General features: G+C 47.7%; 1 protein-coding gene and 1 pseudogene across 1 annotated transcript; one reads left to right on the top strand and one right to left on the bottom strand.

Annotated features, from left to right (window-relative positions):
* Positions 1–1,096: 1,096 nt before the first annotated feature.
* LOC136528364 (heparanase-like protein 3) lies at positions 1,097–4,117 on the top strand. The gene is made up of 9 exons (XM_066521318.1): positions 1,097–1,361; positions 1,466–1,502; positions 1,613–1,802; positions 1,892–2,040; positions 2,489–2,722; positions 2,806–2,995; positions 3,084–3,209; positions 3,477–3,576; positions 3,691–4,117. The coding sequence occupies exons 1-9, from the start codon at positions 1,134–1,136 to the stop codon at positions 4,081–4,083; spliced, it is 1,647 nt and encodes a 548-aa protein (XP_066377415.1). The 5' UTR covers positions 1,097–1,133; the 3' UTR covers positions 4,084–4,117.
* Positions 4,118–5,331: 1,214 nt separating this feature from the next.
* Positions 5,332–9,868, bottom strand: LOC136527194 (pyrophosphate-energized vacuolar membrane proton pump-like; annotated as a pseudogene).
* Between the last annotated feature and the right edge of the window lie 4,012 nt (positions 9,869–13,880).

Below are 13,880 nucleotides of genomic sequence, written 5' to 3' on the forward strand. Positions count from 1 at the left end.
TGGACCTAAGTGAAACATGAGTAAAAGTTAATGGATCAATGATACATTTAACTCTTTTTTTTTACATAAACCTCTACTTTCCTTAATAAGCAGAGCTCCTGCCAAGTTTTTTTTTAAGAAAAGAAGACGGAGTGACGGGCTCTCTACAAGCATGTGTCAATCCTAAATGCACTTTTTTTTTCTTTCTCTTGTATTTTTTTTTCTTTCTCTTGTAGTATTTCCTATGCTGATTGCTCTGTTTGGAACATTGCGATTCACGCACCACTCTTCTCAAGAAGAATGGGAACAAAGCAGCAAACTCCTGCCATTGTCGATTTTCACCAGTAGATTAGAGCCCTAGACCAAAAGACTGCTGCCGCTCCAGCAAAGCAACGAAAGGCCGGCGGCGGCCGGACGACTAGGAAACAAAGAAAGCGCACACCGGACCGTGCCATGCCATTCCATGCCGTGCCGCGCCGTGCGATGCAGCCTGCACCTCTGTCTGCAGCAACAAGACAACACGGCGGATGGATCCCCAGGAGTAGCGCCTTTTTACTACTCCTGCCTCGTCCTCACTCCTCAGTCCTCACCGGCCACCGCTGCTGCTGGCTACAGTGCTCACCACCACGGTGGCCGTGGCTCACCCAAAAAACCCATCGGCCTCGCCCAGTCGCGCCGATGCCCAGTCAAAACCTGAGCAGCATCACTGTATGTGAGCTCACCGCCCGCCCGCGCGCCAACCGCTAACGGAAAAAAAAAAAGACTTCGCCGGCCCGCCCGGCCGCCGAGCTTACCGCGTCACGCACCGTGCATGGACAGGATCCCGCGAGCTCGGAATAGCAGTGGTCCAAGTCTCGCATCGCACGGTGGAGGTGTCCCGCGCCCCGCGACGGGCTGTCAGGCTCCGATCCCCTTTCCACACTCTGGCTTGGCCTCTGCCGCTTGCCTCCATGCCTTGGCGTCTAGCATTTACTATTTAGCCGAGGTGCGGTTGGGCGGCAGGGCAGCAGCCACCTCCTCCCGCGTGCTCTCCACTCCCAGCCCCCCGAGGACTACTACAGCACTAGGCTTGGTTGGCCACAGCCGCGACACTGCTCCGCTCTGCAAAGCATTGCCTGGTTTCTTGGCCCGCCGGGGTCGGTCCGCGAGTTGGCATGGCCGCCGCGGGGACACAGCAGCTGGGTCGGCTTCTCGGCGGTCTCTGGTTCCTGGCCGCGTTGCTGCGGCCGGGCGGCGCGGCGGCGGCAGTGGCCACGGTCGATGCGCGGCGCGCCGTCGCGGCGACCGGGGAGGACTTCGTGTGCGCGACATTGGACTGGTGGCCGCCGGACAAGTGCGACTACGGCACCTGCGCCTGGGGCCGCGCCGGCCTGCTCAACCTGGTGAGTGACAATTGACGACACGGCCGCGTAATTAAGACCCTGACACGCCTCGCGAGCTCAGCCAGTTGACGCGCAGTTTCTGTCTGTCCTCTCCTCTCGCGCAGGATCTCTCCAACAAGGTCCTGCTCAATGCCGTCAGAGGTAGGCGACCGACGACCGGCCGTGGCCGCCCCGCTGTATCGAGGGGTTCTCCCAATCCCATCCCAGTAGCTCTTTGTTGCCAATGCGGTGGTGAATTTTGTTTGTTTCAGCCTTCTCGCCGCCGCTGGTGCTCCGCCTGGGAGGGTCGCTGCAGGACAAGGTGGTGTACGGCACCGCGGACCTCGGCGGGCGGCCGTGCGCGCCGTTCGCCAAGAACGTGTCGGAGATGCACGGCTTCACCCAGGGCTGCCTGCCCCTGCGCAGGTGGGACGAGCTCAACGCCTTCTTCCAGAAATCTGCGTGAGTTTTCATCGATTTCAGCCACTGAATTTTCAGTTCTGTGCTCCTCTTTGGGCTGTGAGAAATTCATCGGGCGGTGCATGTTGCAGTGCCAAGATTGTGTTCGGGCTCAACGCGCTAAATGGCCGCGTTCCGTTGCCTGATGGATCCGTGGGAGGGCCATGGGATTACACCAATGCGGCGTCACTGATTCGGTACACCGCGAACAAGGGCTACCGAATTCATGGGTGGGAGCTTGGTATGTTGTTTTATTGTGCATTTCATCATGCTAGTTGGTTCGAAATGCCCCTACTGTCTGGTCTGAAAGTGATAATTTTTAATGATGTATAACTTGTTTCTGAAAGTCTCTTTTCATATGCCTGGTCTCAAAGTGAGAATTTTTAATGCATAACTTGTTTCTGAAAGGCTCTATTCAGTATGTCTATCTATTTTCAGAGAAGGGCTAGAGTTTCTGTTCAAACATCTTTTCAGTGTTCTCTAGTTTTCTGAAATTATTGATGTTGACATGTGAAATGTCCAATCTTTAGGACAGTAGCATGTGTGGTTAGGCTGCCTAATACCAATTTCTGAATTATCCACAGCTTTTATACCTAATAATAAATAACATTTTGGGTCCCCCCAATTTTGAAAATAATTCTCCAAAAAAAAATTAGAGTCACTAGCTACAATTTCAATAAAAAATGCAGGAAATGAACTCAGTGGTACTGGAGTAGGAACTCGGGTTGGCGCGGACCAATATGCTGCAGATGTGATCGCCCTAAAAAAACTAATCGACGACATATACCGAAGCAATCCATCAAAACCATTGGTGCTTGCTCCTGGAGGATTCTTTGACCAAGCCTGGTTTAGCCAACTTATTGACAAAACCAAGCCAAATCTACTGAATGTGATCACCCACCACATTTACAATTTAGGACCAGGTATACTCACAGCTATTTACTTGCGGATAATTTGGTTGATGCAAACAGAGCTGAAAAACAATTTGCTGAACTGAACATCGCAGGAAAGGACACGCATCTGATTGACAAGATCCTCAATCCATCAACCCTCGACGGAATGATAGGCACATTCAGCAATCTTCAGGGGATGCTGAAATCCGCAGGAACATCGACCGTCGCATGGGTTGGGGAAGCTGGAGGCGCTTACAATAGCGGACGGCACCTTGTCACTGATGCATTTGTGTTCAGCTTCTGGTAAGCTAACAAGTTCTCCGGTGTCGAATTCTGTTTAGCTGTTCTTGGATATGTTTTTGAGCTCGTTTTGGTTATTTTTTTTTTCAAGGTTTTTAGATCAGCTTGGGATGTCAGCAAAGTATGACACAAAGAGCTACTGCAGACAGAGTTTGATTGGTGGCAACTACGGCCTGCTAAATACCACAACGTTCCAACCAAACCCTGACTATTACAGGTAAAAATACATAATGTTCTTAATGGCTAAAGTAGTATAGTAGGTATAAACACTTGACGAAAAACTTAGCCTTGTACCGACGAAAAGAACTTGTCTTGTGCTGGAGTACAAGAAGATTGGATGCATCGAACAAGATATAATCCTTTGTCCTAAATGCATAGAACTACCCCCAATTGCTAAAAAGGTTGATCTTGCAGAACAAAAAAGAAAAACAAAGTTGCCGATTTGTCACTTCAATGACAGAATTCCTCCCAACTTTCTGTGCAGTGCTTTACTGTGGCATCGCCTCATGGGAACCAAAGTTCTAGCAACAACATTCAGCGGCACGAACAAGATCCGCGCATATGCGCACTGCGCAAGAGATTCAGTAAGCAATTCAGTACCTATTTCATCAGCAACATCACATCGGCAGCCAAAAAAACCTTCATCTCCTAAAGAATTCACGCTCAATCTTTACTCTGCGTGCGTCCTCCTCGTCCAGCCAGGAATCACTCTACTGCTGATCAACCTCAGCGGCAACACGACGACCCAGGTCTCAGTGACGGTGACGACCCAAGGGACGGTAGCGGCGCACAAGCATGGCGCAAGGAAGCACGTCGGCGGCAGGAAGTTCCGGCACGTCCACGGCCCCAGCTTCACCGGCGTCGACGAGGCAGCCGGCGCCGTGAGAGATGAGTACCATCTCACCCCCAAGGACGGCAACCTGAGGAGCCAGGTCATGCTGCTGAACGGCAGGGCGTTGGCCACCGACGCGGCGGGGAACATCCCGACACTGGAGGCTGTCAAGGTGGATGCGGCACAGCCCATCGCTGTGGCGCCGTACTCCATCGTGTTCGCTCGCATTTCACATTTCAGTGCCCCGGCATGTAGTTAGAGTAGTAGCTAGATGGGTAGTAGATTCATAATGGGTTTAGGCCGTGATTGGTGATGATGGACAGCTAAGCTTTCCATCTGGTAAGATGAGGTGAAATGAGGTACAAGGCATCTAGTCGAGAGAAAAGGGATGCAATTCAAGGGTGAGTTTGTTTTCTTTTTATTCTTAGAATTGTAGAAGGTTGAAGAAATTATGATGAACAACGATGGGAAGGGGAAAGGCTCGTTCCCATTGTCTTTCAGTTCATGGTTGGAAACACCAGTGAAACATATTTGAGAGTGGTATTGGCGAAATTTGCTGAGTTCAAGGAAAGTATCAACTTTTCAAAAGCAAAAATGGAAAGCATCTAAGAAGAACTTTGCTTGGAACCAAAGAAATTCCAGAATATTGTGGTGCACCGAGAAAAAGGAGAATTTGATTTGACTTCAAGTTTCAAGGTCTGTTTGGAAAAGAGGAATTCAAAACAGAGAAAATGAATAAAACACAGGAATATGAAACGTGTGTACGTTGAAAATAAATAAAGAATTGAAAAACACATGAATTTTATAGGAACCGGCGGTTGGAACACGGGAACATAAGACATGTTTATTCCTCCATTCTATTGAACAAGGACTTATCATCCCTCCATTCACATGTAGGAAAATTTTCAAGAGTTCGGAGTGGATGTTTTATTTCCTCCATTTTATAAAAAGCAAGTATTTCTATAGGAAAGGAAAACTTCATTCCTCCGTTCCAAACACTATGTGATGCAAGCAAAACAAAGATATTAGATTACTTTGAAATTACTCCAATCCAAACAGGGCCTTGGGTTCTTTTATGAACTCGTCGGCAGCAGCCATGACAGTATACAAAAAGCATTCGTATTCCGCAATAACGAAGAGCATAACATTGGATGATTGGAATGGGCATCAACAGAGCAATACAGAGTTACCACCAGTACAATGCAACAATCATGTATCATTGTTCAAAGATTTCAACATCATCGCCATCATCAAGGGACTGGGAAAATTTGCCAGACGCAGGACATTTGTTCTCTTCTACGTGGAGCTACAGGGAGTAAGAGTAAGGCTAACAGTAACGCCTCCAGGAGGCCCAAAGAGAAATACGAACAGCAGCAGCAATCCTGAAACAATGAGACCAAAAAAACAGCAGTGCAGCTAGGCAGGCTAGCGCACAATACACAAGAACTGGTGATTTGGCAGGAGTTATTCGAGATGTCCACGGTCTGTTGATCGTATACTTCTGCTGTGCTTGGTGTGGCCCTTACAGGTACTTGAACAGAATGCCACCTTGGGTGGCGAAGAAGGGGGCAAACACAGAGGGACTCCACGGCCATGAGCTTGATGAGGATGTTGAGGGACGGGCCCGAGGTGTCCTTCAGGGGGTCACCAATGGTGTCACCGATCACAGCAGCCTTGTGGCAGTCAGATCCCTTGGGGCCAAGGGTCCTCGCATGCTCGCTGGCACCAGCCTGAAACAAGCAGAGGGTGAAATTGAGGAGAAAGTTAGCACTGACCATAGATGAACAGACATGGTGTTCAATGAGACTTTTTCAGGACATTCACCTCAATGTACTTCTTGGCATTGTCCCATGCACCACCAGTGTTGGAAGCAGAGATGGCAATCTGTCGAAAGCAGAAATCCATAAACCCTAGAACAAGCAAACACATTGAAGTGCACAAAGAGTAGAAGGCAAAGCGCGCACCTGCACTCCAGAAACCAGGGCACCAGCAAGAACGCCAGAAAGAGTCTCAACACCGAAGAGGGTTCCAACAATGAGGGGAGTGAGCATGACCAGAGCACCCGGAGGAATCATCTCCTTGATGGAAGCATCAGTGGAGATCTTCACACAGGTTGCATAGTCGGGCTTGGCAGTTCCCTCCATTATCCCAGGAATGGTGTTGAACTGCCTGCGGACCTCCTCCACCATCTTCAGGGCGGCACTTCCAACACTCTTCATGGTCATGGCAGAGAACCAGTAGGGAAGCATGGCTCCAACAATCAAACCAATGAAAACCTTCGGGGAGAGGACATCGACAACCGTCACTCCAGCTCTGCTGACGAAGGCGCCAAAAAGCGCCAGGGACACAAGAGCAGCTGAACCAATGGCAAATCCCTGCAAAGAGATACAGATGAATTAAGTTACCAGAGGAGTACAACTGTTCTTTTGTTGCAGATTACTATCTACTACTACTACATAGGGATACAGATGAATTAAGTTACCAGATGAGTACAATGGTTCTTTACTTCTTTTGTTATCTTCTACTACTACTACTTCATTCTCATATGTTAAAATATTAGGGAATACATAACCTACCAACAGTGCCAATAATGACAGTGGCAAATGAACAAGTTGAGCCAACAAATGAATAAAAAGCATTTTTACCTTTCCAATAGCAGCAGTTGTGTTGCCAGCAGCATCAAGAGCATCAGTTCTCTCACGGATTCTGTGGCTCATTCCAGCCATCTCAGCAATACCACCAGCATTGTCACTGATGGGACCATAAGCATCAATAGCAAGACCAGTTGCGATTGTGCTCAGCATACCAAGAGCGGCAACTGCGATGCCGTACATTGCAGCAATGGAGAAACTGACATAGATGCTAATAGCGATAGCGAAAATCGGGATGATAACCGACTTGTACCCAAGAGCGAGACCAAAAATGACATTAGTGGCAGCACCAGTTCTGCACGAATCGGCGACATCTTGCACAGGACTGCCACAGAATAAACATGTTAGGATTAAAACACCATCACAAAGAAATGATAACAAGAAAAACATAATAGAGACTGGTAGGATGCGAACCTGTATGCATTGCTAGTGTAGTATTCTGTGACAAAACCAATAATCAGACCAGCCCACAGACCAATTGCAACACAGAAGAACAAGCCCCTGGAAAGATATGGCAGTTGTCAAGACGGTACATTCCATTCTACAAATAAATGGCAAAGGTTAACAAAAAAAAGCATACCAGTTGGAGACCTCCTTCTGAGTACCGAAGTTGTAGATGGTGAACTTAGCTGGAAGGGCCAACCAGCTGATTACAGCAATACCAACAGTCATCAGGACGGTGGAGATGATGAGCTGCTTCTTAAGTGCAGGCTCAATTTCCTTCACAGCCTTGACCTTCAAAGAAATCAGTAGCAAACAGGGTGGTGATCAAGCAGACGATGATACCAACAGAGCTAACAAGGAGTGGGTAGCACATCCCAGTGAAATCATGGTCGATTCCGAAAGATGAAATAGACGCAACAACAAGGGCAGCACAGGAAGACTCAGCATATGACCCAAAGAGATCAGATCCCATTCCAGCAATGTCACCAACATTGTCACCGACATTATCAGCAATCACCTGCAAAATAAGATTTAAAAGTTCAGGGAAGGAAATGCCATGTATTAATGATTGTATAGCTCCTAGAATTGTCCTAAAATGAACACTATATGTCAAGAAAACTTACAGCTGGGTTCCTAGGATCATCCTCAGGAATGTTCCTCTCGACCTTTCCAACAAGATCGGCACCAACATCAGCAGCCTTTGTGTAGATGCCTCCACCAACTCTTCCGAAGAGAGCCATGGATGACCCACCAAGGCCATAACCAGTGATGGACTCAAAAAGACCCTCCCAGTCATCACCGTAATACAACTTAAATACATTAATGGTGATGTACAGAACCACAAGCCCACTTGATGCAAGCAGGAAACCCATAACAGCGCCAGAGCGGAAGGCAGTGATAAAAGCCTTGCCAACACCCTTCCTAGCTTCCAGGGTAGTTCTGGCATTCGCATATGTGGCAATCTTCATGCCAAGGAAACCAGATACCAAAGAGGTGATGGCTCCAAGCAAGAACGACACAGTGCTAAAGAGTGCAGTGAACAGTGCAGGCTTGCAGTACTTGTCCTTGCTATAGGTGCAGGGCTGGCTCTTCGTGCTGAATCCCTCAACCGAACCAAGGAAGAGGAAGATCACAACAGCAAAGATAGACATGAAGATACCAACATATTGGTACTCAGTGAAAAGAAAGGATGTTGCTCCTGTACATAAAAGAAAAGTCATTTTAGATATCAATCATATAGTTAGGGTCACTAGGATATAAATATAACACCACAATCAAGCAAAATCAGAAAGAGCACTAAAGCTATTGGTCCAATTTTTGTCTTTCCAGTACCAGCAAATAAATAACGAGTGCCTAATACAGACCGACACATCCAACATCCATTTGTCAACTACACAGGGAAGTAACAAACTCATGGCCCCCCAACCAGATAACTACAAAAGTGCTTATTTTCCTGTGTCCCCATCTCAATCATAGAAAATAGCACATCCGGTCAAAGATTGGTGACACGCTTAAAACAAAACCCCACATATGGGGCATGTATCTGATGAGCACTAGGCCATCCATGCTGATCTAAATGGGAAGCTCAGAGGTCAGTGAACAAACGACACGTGAGTGACAGATGGCAGAGAATCCCCATCCCTTACCCAGGAACTTCCAGGTCCAGATATACCTAGCACTAGAGACATTGGATCCCATGTATTGATTAATGGTAGCGTATGTCAGCCAAATGGTGCTCTGCCTAACTTGCTACGTGTGTACCTATACAGTTTGACAGATCCATCCCGCACCTTCCACCATTACCAGGCGCCAGGCCAGATCAGACCATGTCAACATCTTTACTGCAGCACCGACACAGGGGCAAGAACGCTGCTAGGCATTAAAAGAACACTTCTACAAGCCTAGATCCACCAGCCACTACAAGCATCCAAAGCCAAAGCCCAGATTCACACGTCCAAGGGGTGAGAAAAAGGAATTATTTGCCAGCCCCACTTGGGACCCGTGAACCGAATACTAGCAAAACAACAGTCACATCACATGAGAGCCCCCGCTTGAAAAAATCCACATTTGGGACAGGTGCCAGTAGTGACCAAAATTATCATAAAAAAGTACATAGTTTGGACTCTGGAGGGGGGAAGGGGTAGTACAGCAATTGGCAGCCCCCACAGAGATATTTGTCTTCCATTCCGTAGAAAACATGCAGTCCGAAACTCGTTTCAGTCCAAAGAAAAACATCATTCTGTGATGTCTAGCCAGTAAGCTATGGTCCCCGAAGAGGGTAAAAATAGAATGGCATTTGAGCTCACCCAGGCACACATCCTAATATTAGGAACTTCACGGCCAGAACAGCGTGAAATCCACTAAATAAACGAACGGATAACAAAAGTCTGGACCTTTTACCCCCCGCAAAGATCTCAATTTTTCGAGAAACGAGTGTATATCTATCCTATAATAAACGACAAATATACTAAGAACGTAATCCTCGGTTGGCAAACGCGCCAGAGCAGCGCGAAATGCGCGGATCTAAGCGGACCCAGCGAGCGGCAGCCCCCAGATCTGAGGAATCCCCGGGCTCACCTTCGGAGATAGCGTTCTGGATCTCGGCGCACTTGACGACGACGTTGTGGTCGTTGAGCCCCTCCTCCTCCTCGATGAGGTAGTCGCCGTAGCCGTTCTTGCCGCCGCCGCCGCCGGACGCGGCGGCCGCGGCCGGGGAGAGCTTCACCCGCGACACGATCACCCACTGCACGACGGCGAAGGCGATGCCGATGACGGCGGCGACGGGGATGAACACCTCGGTGGCGAGCGCCGAGAGGATCGCCATGGCGCTGCGGCAGAGGCCAAACCCTAACCCTACGCGGGGAACGAAAGAACGCACGGACACGCGGCGGCGGCGGCGGGGTGGGGGAAGGGGAGAGGCGACGGACGCGTCTCGCTCTGCACGCTCTCTCCCTGTGCTCGGGGCGCGTGTTCTTATAGAGCGGGGGGAAGGTGCGTGTGGAATGGATGGAGGTGGCCAGGAGAGAGAAGAAGAAGGGGGCGGGTCGTGAATGCGCTTAACTTGGAAGGGTTAGGTGTAAAAGTTGCAGGCCTGTATGTCAGTGACTCAGTGTGTGTGGGTGTCCCTTGTTTTATAGCCTTTTGCTGTTGCTGGTGTGGTGGGCTGGAATTTTTTTGCGCTTTTCCTGGCCCGGGATGGCAGGTGGGCCCAGGAGATAAATATCTTTTATCTTTTCTTTTGTTCTTCGTTATAGGCGGGAAAAGATCTGGATCAAGGGTAAGGGAGTGAGCTTGCACTGACGTGTCATTTGCTTTCAACATTGGATAAGCTAATGATCTTGGATACTGCACATTGGCAATGTTTTTACTCCGTCTTCTTTGCCCATCACCGAGGAGACGAGGACTCGAGATAGGTGGCAAACTCATCTACTTAGCGTGAGGGATAGGCTGGCTCCTGTTAGTTGATCTTCACCGGCCTATTGGGCCCTTGCCTCTGCTCCCTGATCGGGGGAGCCTAACCCTAACTGGTTAGTGGGCCCCTGTCGCACAGCACATAAATAGAGGAGTGGGGGTGAGGGCTCGAAGGACGAGGTTGGCCGGAGCCGCCACACCCACCAAAGAAAATCCTAATCCGATCTAAAGACGTGCTGCCAGCGACGGGATGAGCCCGCCACCACCGCCGTCGCTCCCACTGTAGGGCCACCATCGGACCACTGCAGTATCGGCCACTGGACCTCGCCACCGAGCCGGAGCTGCCTCGACACCAGCGTCCACGAGGTCACAGCGCAACCGCGCACGGTGAATGGATGTTACCCGGATCTACGGGTCACACAGAGGTACACATATTCGATTCTTACATTGGTATCGGAGCGAGGTTACTAAGTGTGTAACCCTAACCCTAACCAAGTAAAAGCAAAAAGAGAGAGACCGGGGTACTATCTATCGGTCACCACCGCCACCGCGTGTGGGGAAGAGAACAGATCCGTGTTCGGATCAGAGATGAAGAAAATCAAGGGCTATCGGCACTTGAACCCTAACCCTAACTGGGTTAAAGAAAGGGGAAAAAGAAAAGTTTTCGGCCTTAAGATGAATAGAGCCGAAACCCTAACCCTAGAACAAATCCTCATCCCTAACCAGTTGAATCCGAGAAGAATGAAAAGAAATCCAAATCGGACTCGACCGAAAAGAGAAACAGAAAAGAATCAAAGAAGGGGAAGGGAACCGATTCGGATGAACTCCGAAAAGAAAAAGAAATAAAAATAAAATGGAACCGTATCCCTAGATCTTGTTTTCGGATGAACTCTGAAATGGAAAGAGAGACGATCAATCCAAATCGAAGAAGAACGGGGGTCGGCACACGAACCCTAACCCTAACCCTATTCCCCACATCAGTTCGAACAAAAGAAAGGAAAGAATCAAAGAAATCCAAACCCTAATCCCCTCCTTCGGTTCGGATAAGAGAATCAAGATCCTAATCGGAGAAGAAGGGAAAAAAAAGGGGGGGACAGTCCTACCTCGCCGCGCGAGAACCTTCGCCGGCGCGGGAGAAGAAGACCGAGCCGGGGAGCCATTTCGCCCAGGCTCGGCAAAGGGGGCGCCGCGGCCAGGCCGCTCGACGGCGGCGCGCTCACCCGTTGGGGAGCGCGCACGCCGGCGAGGGGGCCGGCAACAGTGCCATGGCTGCTGTCCTCGCTCGCTGCTCGCTCGGTTGTGCTCGCTGCGCTGAGAAAGAGAGAGGGCGAAGAGAGAGAGCAGCGGAGAGACTGAGCTAGGGTTTGCACTGGCTGCGGCGTCGGCGGGTTTTTATACCGCCCGAAACGAGCGCCCGGCCGTCGGATCGATATCAACGGCACAGATCAGATCGGCCCATCGCCGGCCCAGGCGGGCGTGCGCACGAGGCCGGATTCCCGGCCCAGGCCCAGGTTGCGGCCTGGGCGCGGGGGAGCGCGCAGGACAGCGCGAGCGCCGACGTGGGCCATGGGCCGCTTTGGCTGTTGGGCCAAAAATAGTGAAAGAATCCAGATCAGTTTTTGATTTTTTCTTTTCCAGTAATTGCTAATTTCTGGAAAATGAAAAATAGCTCGAAAGAAAAAATAGAAAAAGTAATTATAATTTTTCCCTATGGGTAAAATTCAAGAAATTGAGTGAAAATCTTTTTCGCTGCTAAAGAAGTTGTTTATACTCCAGTTATTTTGAATCAATGTGATATTTAACTGGAGAAAAGGAAAGTTTTTCCAGTAAATGTTTATTTCCTGGAAATTGATTAATGGATTAAAGAAAATATAAAAAGCAATTTTCCCTATGGGTAAAATTCAAGAAAAGGAGAAGTTTTTCCACAGCTAGAGAAATTGTTTATTCTCCAGTTAATTTGTACCAACGTGGTATTTAATTGGAGAAAAAGAAAAGTTTTCAGCTGCTAAAGAAATTGTTGATTCTCCAGTTATTTGGAACCAATGTGGTATTTAATTGGAGAAAAAGAGATTTGTCATGGATTATGATGTTGTTATTTTCTGACCAACGTTGTTAATAACAATATCATAATTTTAATGATTTATGCATTGATTCTACTTCTGCCCAACGGTGATGTAGAATTACTGTATAAGAACATATGTTAATTTTAATGATTTATGCATTAATTCTACTTCTGCCCAACGGTGATGTAGAATTAGTGTATGAGAACAGTTATAAAAGTTAATGATTTATGCATTAATTCTATTTCTGCCCAACGATGATGTAGAATTAGTGTATAAGAATAGTTGTATGTTTTGATTTTGACCAACGTTAGAATCAAGGCATGCAAATGGTGTTAATTTTATGTTAAGAAAAGTTATGATCTGGTTTTCATCCTGTCTAAGGTGGACTGGGTAGTCACCTCACCGTGTTCCACTGAAATTGTGGCACCGGTGAGGGAGACAAAAGTGAATGATGCCATTTGGGCAACTAAAGAGAGGGATTTTGAATTCCAAAAGATAGTCCTATGGCTTTTGAGCATAGAAAGTGGGTCACTGCCAACAAAAAATGTTTGGCTGTGATAAAGAATATGATTGAACCTACAATTGTAGGCTAAATCCCAGAGTGTGACACGGTCACCGAGTACCTCGATAGAATAAAGAGTCAGTTCACTGGCTCTTCAAAGACATATGCTACTCAACTGAAGTGGTGGCATAAGAGAGCTCACGATGCGTTGTCGAAATTATGGCAATGTTGTTTAGGCCATATTTCGAGGGGGAGAATAGAAAGACAAGTTAAGAATGATATTCTTCCTCCATTAGAGCTCTCAAATTTAGAACAATGCAGAGAATGCATAAAAGAAAAGTACGTAAAGAAGCACAGGAATTTTTATAGATTATTCACACCGACATCTGTGATCAGCTTTCCTGTAAAAAGTGTGGATGGTTATGATTCGTTCATAACATTCATAGATGATTACTCCTATTATGGCTATATTTATCCAATCAAAGAAAGAAAAGATGTATTGGATAAATTTAAGATATTAAAGATTAAGATAGTCAGGTCTGACCATGGGAGAGTACTACGGTCGGCATACCCTAAAAGAATAGCATAGTAGCCCAGTATTCTATACCGGGTGAACCTCGGCAGAATATAATAGCTAAAAGAATCAATCGTACCTTGATGGATATGGTGGGCAGTATAATAATTTACTCCACCTTATAGTTGAGCCTGTGGATGGAGGCGTTAAAACCTCCATTCATATTCTCAATAGAGTATCAAGAAAGTCGGTGCTCAAAACACCGTATGAGTTGTGGACAGAAAGAACACCCTCACTTAACCACTTGCGTGTGTGGGGGGAGCCCTGCTGAGGCTAATGTTTAACCCAAATATTGAGAAGTTATATCCCAAAACAGTAAGTTGTCATTTATTTGGCTACACAGAAAAGTCAAAAGGTTTTCGTTTCTACTGTCTAGAGAGATATACAAAGTTTGTGGAAACGAGACATGCT

The sequence above is a fragment of the Miscanthus floridulus genome, chromosome 19 (assembly GCF_019320115.1).
Source record: "Miscanthus floridulus cultivar M001 chromosome 19, ASM1932011v1, whole genome shotgun sequence".
Lineage (NCBI taxonomy): Eukaryota > Viridiplantae > Streptophyta > Magnoliopsida > Poales > Poaceae > Miscanthus > Miscanthus floridulus.

Coding starts and splice junctions, on each gene's coding strand:
- LOC136528364 (XM_066521318.1), top strand. CDS start 1,134: ATGGCCGCCGCGGGGACACAGCAGCTGGGTCGGCTTCTCGGCGGTCTC. Junction 2,723..2,805: donor CATTTACAATTTAGGACCAG/GTATACTCACAG, acceptor TGAACATCGCAG/GAAAGGACACGCATCTGATT. Junction 2,996..3,083: donor GCATTTGTGTTCAGCTTCTG/GTAAGCTAACAA, acceptor TTTTTTTTCAAG/GTTTTTAGATCAGCTTGGGA.